Consider the following 17,712-nt stretch of genomic DNA (forward strand, 5'->3'; position numbering starts at 1 on the left):
CACCCTGCGATATATCGCGATATTAAATCCTTATCGCGATGACAATATGTAGAAATAGTGACAGGCGATATGGGTCTCTCATCCACTCAGCAGGAGATGACCAACGAAATGTTCAATGTCCATGAGGGCAGCAGTGGTCTCCCATCCACTCAGCAGACCACGACCAACGAAATGTTCAATGTTCAATCCCATGAGGACAGCAGTCTATACTTGGACATTCATGCAATGCAATATAGCGAAAACCACGCACAATAATGGCGGCAAATGGTTTCATACTGTTTTTAATAACGTTTCGGATATATAAAGAAGCTGTTTTGAACGCCTGATGGCAGTGGATTGAATAAGTATGTTTTGTACTTGTTTATTTGTATACTTGTTGCTTCACTGTTTGCCGGGCCATTTTGCACCCGTATACCAGTGAACTTCTGATATGGCATGCATGCATGTATGGATAAAAATATTGTCAGATGGCGTAATTGCGATATGTTTTTGGCCGCGATGTGCGATATGCGAAAGACTGATGATGCCCAAGCCTAGCAGACTGTAGACTAGACTTGAAGAGAAATGAATCTTTTGAGCACAAAAGATTTTCACACCATCCCATACTACATATTGAGTGCTTCTGCCATTTGAACAACCCATTTTGTGATTCATGAGTACTTAGCTTGCAACTCCATTTGAGGTCATCCCGACTTACTGGTTGGGAATTGTTCAACATTAGGTGACGAAAAAAGAAAACCCTGTTTTACGGGCCCGGCTGATGCAGATTTTGAACAAATTGGGAAAAAAAATTTCCCTGTACAAATGAATGCCGACCCAAATTTCGGAAATTTCAGGAACAAATTTTTTTTTTGTATTTTCTCAAATTGCAAATTATTAACAAATTATTATTAGTATTACCCTACTTGAAAGTTCCGTTCCCCCGTAGAACAGGGTTTCTTTTTTTCGTCGCCTTATAGTGAATTTTGTAATACAAATGATGAATTGACATGGTAATTTAGTTGGTGTCAGCCATAGATTATAAGTGGGTGGCAAGATGAAAGATTCATTATGCGTACATATAACATAATTAATTCTTTAATTATAATAAATCTCAAATTCAAGGGAATTGAGAATATAGAGTTCAAAAAAGATAAACTGACATTATTCTCTTTACAGAAAAGTCATGACAATGACCTTAAACTATGTATCTTGTCAAGAGGTTTCTTACAAGAAAATTTGTTAGCCTTCACTTGTAATCCAAAATGTGATGTGATCAAGCAAAATGGGTTGGATGTCAAGAATATTGATAGCCGATAATAGTATTCAACTTTCTTTGCATTTCATTGTTCTGTGCAACACTAAAATGGCCATATCTCTGGAACCGTACATGTAAGTCTAATTATGCTGGGGTTTTCAACAAAATAAAGCTATGAGAATGGCTCATGTACAAATGTAATGAAATTGAAAACAGAATTTTGATTTTGATCAACACCAGACTCATTTAGCTTGATCGCATCACAAATGTCAATATACCACTAATACAGGTGGTCGTCCTGTTTACTGTTATTTCAGAATTATTTGCGGTATCAAATGTAATCAAAGAACATTATACAGTGGAAACTTGTTAATACAAGCTCTGATAATACAAAAAACAAGCTTGACTTTCAGGTCCCTGGCACTGAATCCCTATGTAATATGTGATGGATAAGACAAAATCCTGATAAGACAAACTAAATTTTGTGGCCCCACAAATTTACGTATTAAAGAGTTTCCACTGTATATGGTCATTTTCACGGTAAAGGGTGTAACTTTTGATTTTTAGGGTCAAAATTTCAAACCACTTTAATATGTTTCTGTTTACTGTAATCATGCATCTAAGCAACTTAAATTCCAGTAAAATAGTGTTTCAAGGCTTAAACCTTTTGATTTCTAATAAAAAAATTGACATTTCCATAACATTTTGGTTAAAATCTAAGAAAAAATGTATTTTACATAAGCTCAGAAAATTATGACATGAAAGCTGGAATACATGTGAAATCCCATTCCAAAGTAAGTCAACAGATATAAGTTAAATTTTATACCATGTTTTGCTATGTTTGTAATTGCAATTTTGAAAATTTTTAACATCAAGGGTCATTTGCAATGGAAATTTCCCAACCTTAAACATATTTTTTAAGTTTTAATTGGGTTCCTAAAATAATTTAAATGTCTAACTTCATGTACAAATACTACTTGATGAAAGGAACCTCCCAGCCAAGTTTCACAGAAATTGGAGTTATTTTTAGAATTGGCAATTCAAGCGATTTGTGTTTCGGAGGCTTCAGTTAACAACACAGGTGATCATAAAAGTAAAATATTTGGCTAACTACTACAAGTTGACATGAAAAAAATAGGTAAAAAATATCACAATTACCAATTTTCATGCTTTGCTTCTAAGTATTGAATTTCAGTTGTGACAAAAATTAAATTATCACAGCAAGTCATTTTTTTTGTTTCGAGGCTTCATGTTTACAATGGTTAAACATGGCAGAAGTAGTTTTTTGAAAACAACACTGTTGGGATCATCTAAGCTGTTATTTTCTTGTGTGTATTGAATCAATGATTCTATGCGGCAGATATTGCAGATTTATAACATGATAATTTTTCACCCATTTGTTAAGTATGGTGTTATTTGCATGTGAAGCCTCCAAACGGGCTTTCTTGGATATCAGTATATTTTTCAAGCATTAACCATAATATCAATTTTTTTAAATTTATGACATTCTGCACATATCATGCAACAATTACAATGCAGATATCAATATGGAACATACCAATTTAGATATGCATAGATGATAATTAAGTTTACTGTTGTTTCGAGGCTTCATTTGTTTCGAGGCTTCAATTGTTAACGGAAAGTTTGTATTGGGTCCCATTTTCAAACGGTGATATATATCTCCATGATTTAAAAACAAGTGACTTGAGGATCTACTTTGCTACATTTTGATAAATAGATTGGATGAGCTCTTTTATTTATATTTGCCCAAGCTTGCTGAACAGTTTGTTTCGGAGGCTTCAAAACAGTTAACGGAAAATCGGCTCTTTGAAGTCAAGATTTTATAAAAATTTTAAAAGCTTGCAAATCAACTAATTTTTGTTACCCATTTCAAGTTAAGATATCAACTGTTATGAATCAAGAAGAAGTGAAGAAATAACCAAGAATTATGAACCAAAGCTATACCCACAAAGTTTGTTAACAATTGTTAACGGAAAATGAAGCCTCCGAAACGACAAATATCGAAGTCCGGTTCTCAAAAATACAGGGCTGTTCACAATTAAATCAAATGTGGCAGTGTTTACTGAACATATGACCGTACTTTCAGGATAAGAAAAATTATCCATGAACTAACTGAAGAAAACACAGGGTTTTACAAAAATGTTACTGTTTTTTACAGTTTTTCAAAATGGCAATATTAGGTACATTTAAGCCTGCTAAAACTGAACGCAGTAACTCCCGAAGATGATTATGCTACCCAAGGTAGCTGCTAACTAGATGACTTATGTGGCCAAAAATCATGGAATTCTGTGGCTTTATTAGACAAGGCGGTTCTCGAACCACGAGTCTCGCCTGCTTTCGCGATTACTTTTGGTAGAGGTAAATGAATTTGGTGGTTATCGGCTGGGCACGTGACCTTCCAAAAATTTGGCTTTAAATGTTGACTGTACCCACCAAGATTCATGCCCGACCAACAGTTTTGACTAATTTGACCTCAGATGACCCCTGGTGACCTCGAAATGACCTTCCAAACATTGGGCTTTAAATGTTGACTGTACCTAGACTAATTCCAATCAGCCGTCTACACTTCGCATGTACTGTGTATATGCTTCGTAGTGACGACTGATTATCTTACAGCCAATATCATGACGGACTTCTGAAAACTATTCAATGCGACTTTGGTTGTGCGCCGTAGCGCGACTTACTAGCGGCGCCCGTGTACCCGTCGCTTTACCAAGCTACCGCTGTGACAAGATCGCGCTCTGAACTTCTAAAACAACAAACTCGGTCAAAAGGTCAATTTGGACACAACTGCGCATGCTCTATGCCACAGGAATCCTGTTGCAAAATCCGTCACTTTTTTTCCACGTAGTTTTCTCAGTCGTCAATCCAGACGGTTGACGACTGAGGGCAGCAGTCTAGACTGTACCCACCAAGTTTCATGCCCGTACAACAGTTTGTACTAAATTTGACCTGAGATGACCCTGGTGACCTTGAAATGACCTTCCAAAAATTTGGCTTTAAATGTTGACTGTACCCACCAAGTTTCATGCCCGTACAACAGTTTTTACTTAATTTGACCTCAGATGACCCTGGTGACCTTGAAATGACCTTCCAAAATTTGGCTTTAAATGTTGACTATACCCACCAAGTTTCATGCCTGTACAACAGTTTTACTAAGTTGACCTCAGATGACCCCTGGTGACCTTGAAATGACCTTCCAAAAATTTGGCTTTAAATGTTGACTGTACCCCTCAAGTTTCATGCCCATACGACAGTTTTACCAATTTGACCTCAGATGACCCCTGGTGACCTTGAAATGACCTTCCAAAAATTTGGCTTTAAATGTTGACTGTACCCACCAAGTTTCATGCCCATACGACAGTTTTTACTAATTTGACCTCAGATGACCCCTGGTGACCTTGAAATGACCTTCCAAAAATTTGGCTTTAAATGTTGACTGTACCAACCAAGTTTCATGCCCATACGACAGTTTTTACTAATTTGACCTCAGATGACCCCTACATGACCTCAGTGACCTTGACGCACTAACCAATACAAACCGGTTCTGTCTCGGGTCAAGATGCACCCACCCACCAAGTTTGAGGAATGTGCGACTCATAGTCTCCGAGAAAATAGGCGGAAGGCAAACTTTAACCAAAACTTTAACCAAATTTGTCACATACACACACGCCCCCACACACACACACACACATACGCACGGAAAAGTGATTATATAGTCTCCTGCCTTATCAGGCGAGACAAAAACTACGGATCAAAATGTTAAAAATCCAAAGTTACACCCTTTACCGTGAAAATGACCATATACCAGTTATATAGAATGGGTCTAGGAATAGGCCATCAACCAAAATTAGAGCTTTCATAATCTGAAAACCCCATGTTGATACGACTTTTCGTTACGAAGTTATGTCAATTTATCAATCGCTGAAAACAATATAAAACAAAAGAATTTTAACACTTTCTTTGCCAATATCTCAAAATCATTTTTAGCGACATCCGACTCATTTCCCTTGACCGTGTCACATATGGTCTGATGAAGGCTCTGACTGCAAACTATTCAGTATTTTGCATTGCCCTACTAACAGTCAGCTTGGCAATTCTCCATTCACCGCACATATTAAAGGTATAAGGTGAGGTAACTGTCCACCACTCATACCACACAAGTCTATTTTATCTTCCCAGCACAATATATATATATATATCACGGTACCCATTTATACACCTGGGTGGAGACAATATAGAGGTTTGAACACGCAACCTTCCAATTATATGTTGAAGCTTGTACTCCTCAGGCCTCGAAATTTTTAATTTTTTCTTTTGGCCACCAATTTTTCAAGGCCACTGGGCAAAGATAAAGAAGGGCATTACAGCCAACAAGTGATGAAGAATGCCTTGAAGTTGACAATGGCTTTGGTGGCCTCCCTGAAATTTGAGCCCTGGTATACCGCTGCACCCCTGTGTATCAAAAGCAGTGATTTCCCCACAAATCAAGACACTTATGACTTTGTAGTGTATCTATCTTGGCTGATTCCCCCAGCCACAGCCAAACTTAAGGAACTGGGCTATTCCAGTCGAAATCAATACACCCTCTACGGAAGACATGACCTTAATCTCCCACACAAGGGGTGTTAATTTTAAATGGAGTCACTCATTCAGGTAACCCCATTTGAAATCTACACTCCCTGTGTGGAAGATAAAGAGCTTGTCTTCCATAGGGGGTGTATGGATTTCAACTGGAATAGCACATTACACCAACCAAACCTTCAGCCTTGATACGACAGGCAAATGATACAAAAACAAATTTACATAAACCAGGCCTATAATATTTCTTTACAGTGGCATGCATCTTCAAAGGTATGTGTCATTCTTTTCTGTTGGTCAGTCCTTGGGGGTCAAGTGTTCTCGTTCATTGTCCATTCATGCTACCAGAAGCCAGAGCATGAAGAGAAATGCAACCCATAGAAATACCTTGCTCAAGAATTGTTCTTCCGGGTTTTGTGGAGCTTGGGCACGAGCTGTAATGAAACAAACAAATGCACAAACAGATGAAACAACACTGTCACCATTATGGGGGATGGGTATGTGTCATGGTGATGACCCCTTTTTCATGCTCCTCTCCCGCTCTTAAGACCTCCTGTTTACAGCTATCTTCAGATCTCATTTTTTCCTTTAGGCGACAAAAAAACCCAGCCTGTTCTACGGGCGGATGGACCTTTAAGTAAGATCGGTTCGGCAAGCATTTTTTTCTTTTTCTTTTTTTACCCTAAAATTTCACCAAAAAACCTGAAGATTTTTTGTAACGAGGCTTCAAAGTATTGACCCTTCGGGAATAATGAACCTTCGTAGTATTGACCCTTCAGAATAACAAACCTTTGGAGTATTGGCCCTTCGGATTAATGAACCTTTGGAGTCATGAAACTTCAGAATAACAACCCTTTGGAATAACGATCTGTAACCTCCATAAGTGCAACCTAATTTGGACTCTCTAATCTAACTTGGTGTGTAAAAACATGTTGATCAGGTACTTACGAGGATGTCCAAGAAATCTGCCGTCGCCTACATTAAACGCTGATGCAAAGAAACCAAATGGAAAGGCTCCTATACCGAATGACATCTGGAAACCTCCGTCAAAACCAAAACCTTGGAATGGCTGCGAAAAAACGATAAAATATTGGATGAATTCATACACACAAAAACATAATACATGATATTAAAAGACGCTTAAAAAATATGATAGCATTGATGCTGCAACAATATTGACTGTCTGGTACAAACTTTTTACTTGACTTCTTGATCACTATTTATACAGATGTCTATCTATCTGGCTATCCACCTTTGATGGGTCGCATGCCCCTCAAACGTTGCTGGTTGGAATAATAGTTAGTGCGAGCAAGAGCAAGTTTGCATTTATTACGGATGACTACGTAGGGTCCTCTTTCTCTTATTGTGTCCATGCATTGCTATTGTCAGTCTCTCTTATTTAAATGGGCTACCTGGCGGGTCTCCATCAAGTTGCTATCATACTTGGTTTGGGTGTTGTCAACATTTTGGATCTTTACGCCCAATTGGTTGCTTTTCCAAATTTGCGTGGAAAATTTTACATATATTTTAGATGGTCACATTACGCAAAGACTTCATGTAAGCTTCTACCGACAAACAAAGCCAGGACCTCTAATGCTTTTATAAATCTCAAGAGCCTGGTAATTGTCCATTGATGTACCTACCTATACCTAATAAACATCTCAAAAAAAGTAACTAACCCCCCTTAAATAATGGCCATTATTATTCGATAACGGGGCTATTGTATTACAAATCTGTAAAATGCGCTGGAAGCAGAATTTATTTCTGCGCATTTTGACACCTCAATTGATATGATATGAAAACAATAAAACACTGGTCAATTTAATGTAGTGATGTCCAGATTTGAAAGTTGCACTTACAGCAATGATACAAAAACACTCAGATATCATTACACAGATTTCTTTCCATTATAATCAATTGAATTTACTGCAACTTTCAAATCTTGGGTTACATTGATTTTAAAAATGTACGTCACTGTGACATCAATATTTAGTCAAGCACTACAAATAAGGTCTCAAAATGTGCAGAAATAAATTCTGCTTCCAATGCATTTTACAGATTTGTAATACAATCGCCCGTTTTTGAGTAATGGCCATTATTTAAGGGGGATTAGTTACTTTTTCTGAGATGTTTACTTCATGCCTCTTACCCCTTGATTTTCTGGTTCTGGTCTCTCACCTGGTGGTCTAGGAGGTATTTTTTCTCTACAAAAAAATGCAAAATACAGTGAAGTTATATAATACATGTATAACAAGACTAAAACAATCCTGAGAATCTGACAGAACTTTGTAGAAATACCTCATAAGGTCAATTTCAACTCATGTTTAAAATGGGCATATTTTTCTTCTTTATAATTACTAAGTACCGTATTCGTTCCAATAACCGCCCATGCCCCAATAAGCGCCCACCCAGCAACTTTGCAACAAACACAATATGAAATTATTAACCACCCATCTAATGTTGTCAAAATACTTCCGGTAAGCTTACCTGTCGAGTGACATTTACATGCATCATGTGGGAAATTGAGCATCAAACGTATCCAAAATGTGCACCAAAATTAAATTATGACGCTATTTCATAGTGGGCAGATGTATATATAATTATAAATACTTCACAATAACCACCTGCAAATGCCTTTAAAGGCCAAGTTTGACGTGATTTTAACTCAAAATCGTATTTTTTGATGGTGGCCGCTATATTTAGTTAGTGCGCCCTCAAAAAGTGGTGTCAAAATAAATGGACTCATTTTATGAGGGCGCACTAACTAAATACTTTCAGACGGTGATTGATGCCTAAAACTAGTGTAAAAAATAAGCGCCCACCCAAAATGACTTTGTTAAGCGCGGGCGCTTATTGGAATGAATACGGTAGTTATCAATATCCTCTCAGCGAGGCACACACATGTGGCGTGGGGTGGTCACTGAAACTAGATGATAGGAATTTCTGTCCATATTGATGACAGTTATAACAAGTACAAAACTGCACATCCTTTTGCTCCATTGTCTCACAATAACAATGACTTCCTTTTTCACCAAATGACCCTAATTCAGCAAACACTTCTCCTTGGTCACCATGGTCACTGAGCAATTAAAGGAGAACTTACAAAAATACATTTAAAATGTTAACTTGTTCCCTGCCCCCCCCCCCTCAACACAAAAGACCCTTTGCATGATTTTTCATAAACCTACCCCCCTTTTTTATGCAAAATCCAAGGACAAAATTTGGCCAAAAACAACTCCTTTTTTGGGGGTTTTCAATGACTAGAATTTCAAATACCCCTTTTCAATGACACTAAATATTGACATAAAATTACGGATTTTCCCAAGTACCCTTTTATCCAAATTTTGTGGACAGTGCAAATTAAATACCCCTATTTTGCTGATTTCAGGTTGAATTTTGCGGACAGTGCAAATTAAATACCCACCTATATTGCCAATTTCACGGTCCTCGCTTCTGGTATAAAAATTACCCCTTTTCTGTGCTATTTGGTAACACTCATTGTTACAAACTTTTGCGTTGAGTTGGGGGCCGGGACTTGATCCCTGTAACATTTAAAATTCCTGCAATTATCAAAACTTGTATGGACAACAATGAGTTTTTGTTTTACAATTTATAGATGTTGAGTCACTAACTAACTTGTACAGCTTACCTGGGATCTTGTTGATTAGTGCTACCTCTTCCATACAAAGGTATTACATTATCTTTGCTGATGCCAGCTTTGCATACAGGACATACTTGTCTATTTGGTCGTGTTTCTAACCACTGATGTAAACATGGCCAACTGTCAGATAAGAGTAAAAAGAAAACAGAATGGTAACATTATCTTTATCACGTACACGGGCACAAGGTCTTAGCCAACCATGCGTCCACCTGTCTTTAAGACGGGCTAATCTAATTTTAGACGGGTGGATTTAATGGATTTTACAGATATGATAGCTCTAAAACAAATTTGATTTTAAGGTTATATATATATGAACTTGAGACTAATTCAGAGTGACATGTAAAGGCCAAATCAGGACACATTGGACCCCAGTGACCCTTTCATGGGTATGGACAAGTTGTTTTATATTTGAGGGTCAAATTTTGGTATCTGCTTGGACGGGTGGTTTCCGATTTCTGGCCAAGACTCTGCACGGGCATGAGCGGTTAATGGAATAAATACGGTATATTTTGTTACAGACCCTAAATACAACATGTTATTCAAGGTTGGTAAGCAGAGAAATCAGGCCTCCAAAAACCGCGGGAACGGCGTTCCCAGAAAGGTCACAGAGGTCACAGAAAAAAAAATTGCAAAAAAAAAAAAAAAAAAAAAAAATCAGAAAAAAATTAGGAAAAAATTACAGTTTGTTATCCTACATGCAAACCATTAACTAATGTTTATTTCTTCATCTATCACATATTATAGATGCATTGGTTTTCCATGCATTTATAATATGTGATAGATGAAGAGGTAAACATTAAGTTAATGGTTTGCATATTACACAGGATAACAAACTGTAATTTTTTTCGTAATTTTTCCCATTTTTTTTTCTTCAAATTATCTGTGAATAATCCTAACCCTTCAGAATAGGTCCAGTGGTTCTTCAAATTTGCAAAATACTTCTAAAAAAATGTTAAAAAATAAAAAAAAAATTGTTTTGAGTTCTGACAGTAATACTTTGAAATTTTAAGTTGAGTTTTTTTGTGAAAAAGGATGTAAATTTTTATAGAAAACTGTTCCAAAATAAGGCTCAGATTGCACGAGAGAGCATCTAAACCCTGAGAGCTTCCAGGGCCCTTAAGCGGGACCTGGACCCCGCCCGTTAGGATTTCGCGCTTGTGATATCTGCTACGCGCACATAGGCCTATTTCAGTTATTTCACAGAAAATGTTCAGCACAAGTTTGTCATTAAGTTCCCAGACAGCAGAACATTTTCTGGAGGCCTGAGAGAAATACTGTTACCAAGAAGAAAAAAAAAAGAAAGAAGAAGAAGAAGAGGAAAAAAAGAAAGAACCGGTACGGTATTTTGAAAGTATTCTTCTGTCTGGTCAATATATATAATTTTAAATAAAATAATGGATAGTTTTAGGTAAAAATAATTCAAAGCTAAATTTTCCCATCACATTTTTATGCTATGCATTTCTAGAATTGTGTCGCAGTTAATCAATACCGTAATGAGTTCTGCATAAGAAATGGAAGTATTTTATTTTCAAAAGTAACCACTTAGAGAAATGTCCTATAAAATTGAACAACTACAAGACTAGACTGACTGGTGAGCGCCTACTGAGCAGTACAAAAATTGTGCTTACATGATCATGGAATTTGACCAATCAAAAGTTCTTCAAAAATTTTCAAATGAAAAATTAAAATGATGCTCCATTTGTGGAAATTGACCCTACCCTTTATATTTCACTCTCACCCTTTTTCTAATGCCCCACTTTAATGAACAAAAAGACACCCCAACACTTTTCCCAATTTTTTTAATTTCAAAATTTCTATTTTAAAGCATGAGCTGCAGTCACTGCACATTATGATATATTGGCCTACAACAATTATGCCTCTAAATAAATACCAAGTACAGTATATAGCACCTTGTTTAAAACAAAAAATTGTCAGATTTTAGATTTGTTTTAACTACCGGTATCAGAAAATCATGTTATCAAATTATATTATAATTTATATAGACTTTAAAAAATACATTCCATCAGGAATTTTGTGTTTAAAAGCAGATTTTGTGTTCACAAGTTTCCACGTTACATATTTTTTTTAAAACAAAGTAGATTGGATTAGAGTAGACACATGTGTGACAGTGAAACAAATTTGTAATGCTGATAATTTTTTAAGTGGGGACACTCAGGACAATCAGTTCAAGTACCGAAAATAGAAAGGTATTGAATATGAATAGTTCAGTGAGTTCACATCAATCAATATAACTAGGCCTAATCCTATCATTGTTGTTGATTTAATTCAAGTGTTGAAGAATGCAGTTTGTATTTTGATACCATACACTTCACTTGAGTGTATCAAACTCATCAAGTCAAGTGTTCCTAAATATATGATGTGAACTACTGTGGGTTTTTTTAACATTCAAAATATGCATTAAAATCTTAGAGCTATCAAAGTATCATTCTCATCTTCTCTCCAGATATTGACAATTTTTTACAACAAACGGACTAAACTGGTTCGCACCTAATGTGTCCCTGCAAAATGTACATTTTAGACTTCTCTTTTAACAAGAAGCTAAAAAATTACTTTAATAATTGCTTTCACACATTCAGATGCAAAATAGTGTCTTAGCTAGCCCACATAACCAGGGTTGCCAAACCTGCGATTTGGTAGCCCAATTGGGCGACTTTTGAAGATTTTTCCATGACTTTTGACAATTTCCTGTCCCATAGAAACCAATGGTTAAGAACAAATTTGGGTGACTTTTCAACATTGGCTCCCGCGACTTTCGATAGTTTCCTGCCCCATAGAAACCAATGGTAAAGAGAAAAATTGGGCGACTTTTCGATTATTTGACCCGCGATTCGGGCTGAAATCTTTTGGCAACCCTGCACATAACCTGGAACTGTGGCTAGCCCAGGAAAGTAACCATCTGACTGAGTTTGCTCCTGGGATGGGCAAAATTAATACCTTTGATAGATGTTGCATAATTGTAGGTATTGACAGAGGCTGTTGACTTTTTAGTAGACCAGCTTTGCAAAACAATGCCATAGCAAGACAATAGACTCTTTGAACCCCCAATGGCTGTCTACAGAGGTCTGGTAAATGTTTAAAAAAAATAAAGGTCAAATTATAGGACAGGCATTTGAATTCAAATGATGGGCAAACCTCAATTTCTAGCTAAGACCCTGATGCAAAATGAAAAATAATGTACAATGGAGTACCGTACCACTACCAGTACCATACATGTACATTGTACTACAACAATGACATAAATTTAGATGGATGGATATCATGGATTATAGTGGGCAATGGGCCCAGACCCCATCCTTAATGACATTATTTTGCAACATGTGACCATTATTCCATTTACTTGAGAACTCTAGCTTCAAATTCATTATTTGCACACAATTATTATACATGTCCACTTACACATTTTGGCATTCGAAACTAGTAGTAGAGACCGAAGCTATCATTTTCAGCAGAACAGCGTTGCCATTTTTTACACGTTTCAATATGTTGTTGTTCAAATTTGGAATGATAGTTAATTTGATGAGTCCATTGTACTTTTTTTTAGATCAAATGTTGCCTATCTTGAACATTCTAAAATTAAGTTGAAGTGCAATTTTTAACAACATTTTTGATGCGATCACCCAACTTTAATAAATTGTTTTACACGGTTCATCAATTTCTACTAGATTTTGATTGCAATGGACTCTACTTTACTCGAGAACTCTAGCTTCAAATTTGCACACGATAGTTACGCATTCGATGCTAGAGTACTTTGCTATGGTTTTTCGGTCGGACAGTGGTGCAATTCTTTGCACCGGAGGTTATTTATTCTGTTAATGTTGAAATTTGGATGCAAGTTATTTCGATGAGTCAACTGGATCTTTTGAGCAAGACTTACCAAATCTGGACAGTCTAAAATTTTGCTGAAGTGTAATTTTAGCAACATTTTTGATGCAATCGCCTGTTGTGATCGGCTGTGTTTACTTCTGAACCAGAGGATGTTTAAAGACATTCCCATAACCCAATGGGGTTTCTGACCTTGTATGTCTGGCTTTTGTACACATATGGTACAGTTGATCATGCCTTGCATTGGAATTGTGTGCAAATATCTGGGGTTTTCATCCTATTATTTAACATCAATTCATAACATCGAGACTTAGGAATAAAATTAATGCAGTGGGACAATATGAATGTTTCCTGTAAGAAAATCAAATATCAGTCCTAAGTCTCAACTATTAGCTCGTTGGCAGCAGTTTTAAAATGACCATTTTGTGTGTGTGGCAATGGGGACTTTGCCTTTAAAATTAGGTTATATTGATCAAATTTCCCAATCATAGTGCATTGTAGGAATGCCTTTAAGCCTCCTCTGCTTCTGAACTTCCATTGCTTCACACGGTGTCATGCTTCAGCGAATCCGACTAGATTTTGAATGCAATGGTCTCTCCTAGAATCAGGGTTGCCAAACCCGCGATTTGGGCGCCCCAAAATTCCAAAATAAAGGGGGGTGTAGAACCCTCTCAAATTGACTTTAAATTTTTCTTCAGCTTTTTTTTGTTTTATTTTTTTGTTTTCAGTTTTTTTCAGTTTTTGTTGTTTTTTAGAATTTATTTCAGCATTTTCAAAAATTTCAAAATAAAACGGGGTGTAGAACCCCTAAATCGACTTTTAAAATTTGGGCGATTTTTTTTTGGCTATTTAGGCGACATTTCACGGCTAATACCCGCAACTTGGGCTAAAAAGTTTTGCCAACCCTGCCCATGCCTAGAATGTGAAGCTATCGGTGAAGTGCCTAGGGCAAGCTAGCCTTCTCGAGCAAACTCTAGTACTATAATAGCTTATAATTGACTATACTATAGCCTCAAATGTGAAGCTATCGATGAGCACATTTGTGGCTAGACTTCTCGAGTATGGTACTAACATTCTAAATGACAACAAATAAACATAAAAAACAATGAATGACCAGCGATGAAAAATTTAAAAAGTTGTTAACAAAATTTTAACATGTTCAGTTGAGTTAAGCTTACCAAAACAAATGGCCACATCTACTGACAACGGCGTCTCTTGCTGTATCTAGGCAAATATTACATTCAAATAAAGTCTCTTGTGTATTTCCATCATCTCCACCAGAAGCTCCACCACTTGCACCTGTGTTTGGTTTATTTTCTGTGCTACAGTCATCCTTTCCTGACGTATTTCTATGTCTTGTTCCGTCAGCCGAAGAACCGGCCGCTTCTGAACTGGCACTATTCATGCTGAATTTATAGAAAATTTACGAGTTTATGAGTAGTAAAAAATTCCTATAAGAATTTTAACTTCATAGTTAACGTGTCTTGGTCAAATGAATAGTTTAAACGCGTAAAATAAAATTTACGAGTAGTTTACTTCCAGAATAATCATAATCATAAGCACACGTAATTTTCACTCCCGATTTTTTAATGGGTCAATTTAAACAACCTCGAATCTCTGCACGTAAATTTATCATTTTTATCTATATTTAAAAGAAAAATATATGTAAACAATTTGAAAATAATATAAAAAGTAAATTATTAAGGTCACAAAAAATAAAAAGAGATGTTTAAGAAGTCAATTTACTTATGAAAACTGATCAGATGGGTGTTTATTTTTCACGAAAAAGGCTATTTAGGTCAAAGTGTAATTCAAGTTCAAAGGTCGTTATAGTCTTGTTTACATCCGGGCATTTTCTAAGCTGTGAGAGCGAAGTTCTGTCTATGAGAATGTTGTTGTCATCTGAACGCTGAGAAAAAGTGACAAAAATGTGGCATTTATTAATTAAATAGCCCAAGTGTCACTAACTCTGAGTTCAGAGAGTCTTTCTGTGGCTGAAATTGGCCCAGTCTTGGGTTTTTCAGCGCCAGAGAGCGAACAGGACGCAAGGAAAGTTGGAGTTTCGTCGCGACGTGGCAGCGACTGTAGCTCTCAAGATTGCTCTATTTCGTGAGCATCAAAGTGCCGAACTTTGTAAGATTTTCTCTTTTATTTTAATGATTTTCGGAGAATTATTTAATGTGGAAACTAGTGTGTTATTGTGTAACAGTCGGTGCTTACTGAAGGTGTCCTATGTGTGTCAGAGAGAACAAAAACAGCCAATTAAAATATGCACTGGGACACCACACATTTTTAAATGTCATGCATTATTGAATGCTAATTTCGTCAATTTTTATGAATTTCAAAATGGCCGCTCCCTGTGTTGTTTTGATAGAAAGGTCAATTTCTCTGTGAAATTTTCTCAGTGTGGGCAGATGCTAGATCTAATTAGTTTTAAAGGACCAATCAGGGGCATTCAAACTGATGTACTATGTTCATCTTGTGGTTTTTAAAGGGGAAATAGTGTGACTAACACTTCCTTGATTGTGTGTCATGATCAACTTCATTGTTGAATGCAATGTTGACATTAAACAATGCTTTTTTCAATACAGTGGTGTTATAATTTTGTGTTCTTGCTTTGATGTTAAATACTGCCATGACTGCAAAGTATGTGCCATTATTTTACTAGTGTGTGTGTTTATGTTTGACTTGAGTGTTTTTGTTGTCAAATGAAAATGTGGCCAACTGGCCATACATGTAATGTACATGATCAAATTGTGTGAGTATGGACATCATGGTATTCGACATCATGATCATTCATTGGTCATTCATTACATTACTTGCAACAACATGGACACAGTGATGTATCATGTACATTATTTGAATATTATATATATATATTATATGAATGATATTACTTGAGAGTCAAGAACTCTAGAGAATTTGCACATGATAGTTACGCATTCGATGCTATTGCTAGAGTTGGTTGCTATCGTTTTTCGGTCGGACAGTGGTGCAATTTTTTGCACCGGAGGTTATTCTGTTAATAATATTGAAATTTTGATGAAAGTTATTTCGATGAGTCAACTGTATCTTTTGAGCAAGGTTTGCCTATTTTGGACAGTCTAAAATTTTGTTGCTGAAGTGTAATTTTAGGCTTCAGCAACATTTTTGATGCAATCGCCTGTTGTGATCGGCAGTGTTTACTTCTGAACTTCCATTACTTTACACAGCATCATGCTTCAGCAAACCTGACTAGATTTTGAATGCAATGGTCTCTAGCCTAGAATGTGAAGCTATATCGGTGTGAGCAAATTCTTGGCTAGACTTCTCGAGCAAGAATGATAATATTCTATCTGACTGATTGACTGTGAGGTGAACACAGTGTGTGAACATTGTGATCAGCCCCAGTTGTAGTAACTACAAATTTCGAACGTTTGAGGACTTGTTCTCAAGTTGTAGAAGGTGCCATAGGGTGGCTGGAGTGTTAATTATTTTCATTATAAATGTCGCAAAATATTAATATTGACAATAATTAATAACCTGTTTCACCTCTCCATATATTCATACATTGCTCACCTGTGTTTTCATATCATATTTTGTGGTGAAAAATGATTACAAATGTGTAATTTGCAATCATTTTTGGAGCAACGATTTCTTCGAACCGACGGCTAAGTGTGTATGTGAATGCACATTAAACACATACAAACACATACACAGCACCTGTTGGAACTCCGGTCGGAGCCGGGAGTTTCGATTATTGGAACTGGATCAGCCCGGGATTAACTGGGTAACTCTGGAAATTTGGGAAGCTCGCGGGAAATTGGTACAATCTTACAATTTACAAAATAAAATGAAGAGAAAAGGGAGGGAAATTTGGAAGCTTTACAAAACTGAAAGTAAAATGAATTACCTGAACAGGAAAACATTATTGTGATCAAAAACATTGTCGTCTAAACAATATTATCATTATTATTATTAGAACTTTTAAAATAAAAAAATGAGATTAAAAAAAATTTTAATTGGATTTTTTTTTTTTTTTTTAAAGGCGACAATTTTTGTTTGTTTAAAATTTCATGCATTTTTACACAGTTAAGTGGGGAAAGTTTGTTAGTGTTGGTGAGTAAAGTTTTTTTTTCTCCTCATGTAGTGGGGGAAGTTTTTTCCTACCCCCCCTTGGAGTCTAATGGTGCATCCCTAATTAGCCTAACTTGTATTTTTTTTTTTTTTAGGCATACACTGTAGGCCTACATCAGAATGATAAAGTGTTAGGCTGGTGCTGGTGATGATCATGTTTTTTTATTTGTGTACGAAGTGGTTTGAAAATACACATGTATACAATGTATAACTTTTGCTTTGAAGTTCAATATCTTGTGCTGTGCTGCACTTT

General features: G+C 36.3%; 2 protein-coding genes across 2 annotated transcripts in view; one reads left to right on the plus strand and one right to left on the minus strand.

The window, feature by feature from the left end:
- Positions 1–6,036: 6,036 nt before the first annotated feature.
- LOC140164792 (E3 ubiquitin-protein ligase RNF185-like) lies at positions 6,037–14,887 on the minus strand. The gene is made up of 5 exons (XM_072188157.1): positions 14,522–14,887; positions 9,489–9,620; positions 7,989–8,043; positions 6,788–6,908; positions 6,037–6,273 (listed from the first exon to the last, which is right to left on the minus strand). Exons 1-5 carry the CDS (start codon positions 14,746–14,748, stop codon positions 6,176–6,178), a joined length of 633 nt encoding a protein of 210 aa, XP_072044258.1. The 5' UTR covers positions 14,749–14,887; the 3' UTR covers positions 6,037–6,175.
- A 296-nt stretch (positions 14,888–15,183) lies between these two features.
- LOC140163657 (uncharacterized) overlaps positions 15,184–17,712 on the plus strand; it is a 32,120-nt gene continuing 29,591 nt past the window's right edge. The window contains 1 exon segment of the mRNA XM_072186972.1: positions 15,184–15,476. The gene's annotated coding sequence lies outside the window, so the exon portion shown is untranslated.

Source organism: Amphiura filiformis, chromosome 11 (genome assembly GCF_039555335.1).
Source record: "Amphiura filiformis chromosome 11, Afil_fr2py, whole genome shotgun sequence".
Taxonomy (NCBI): Eukaryota; Metazoa; Echinodermata; class Ophiuroidea; order Amphilepidida; family Amphiuridae; genus Amphiura; species Amphiura filiformis.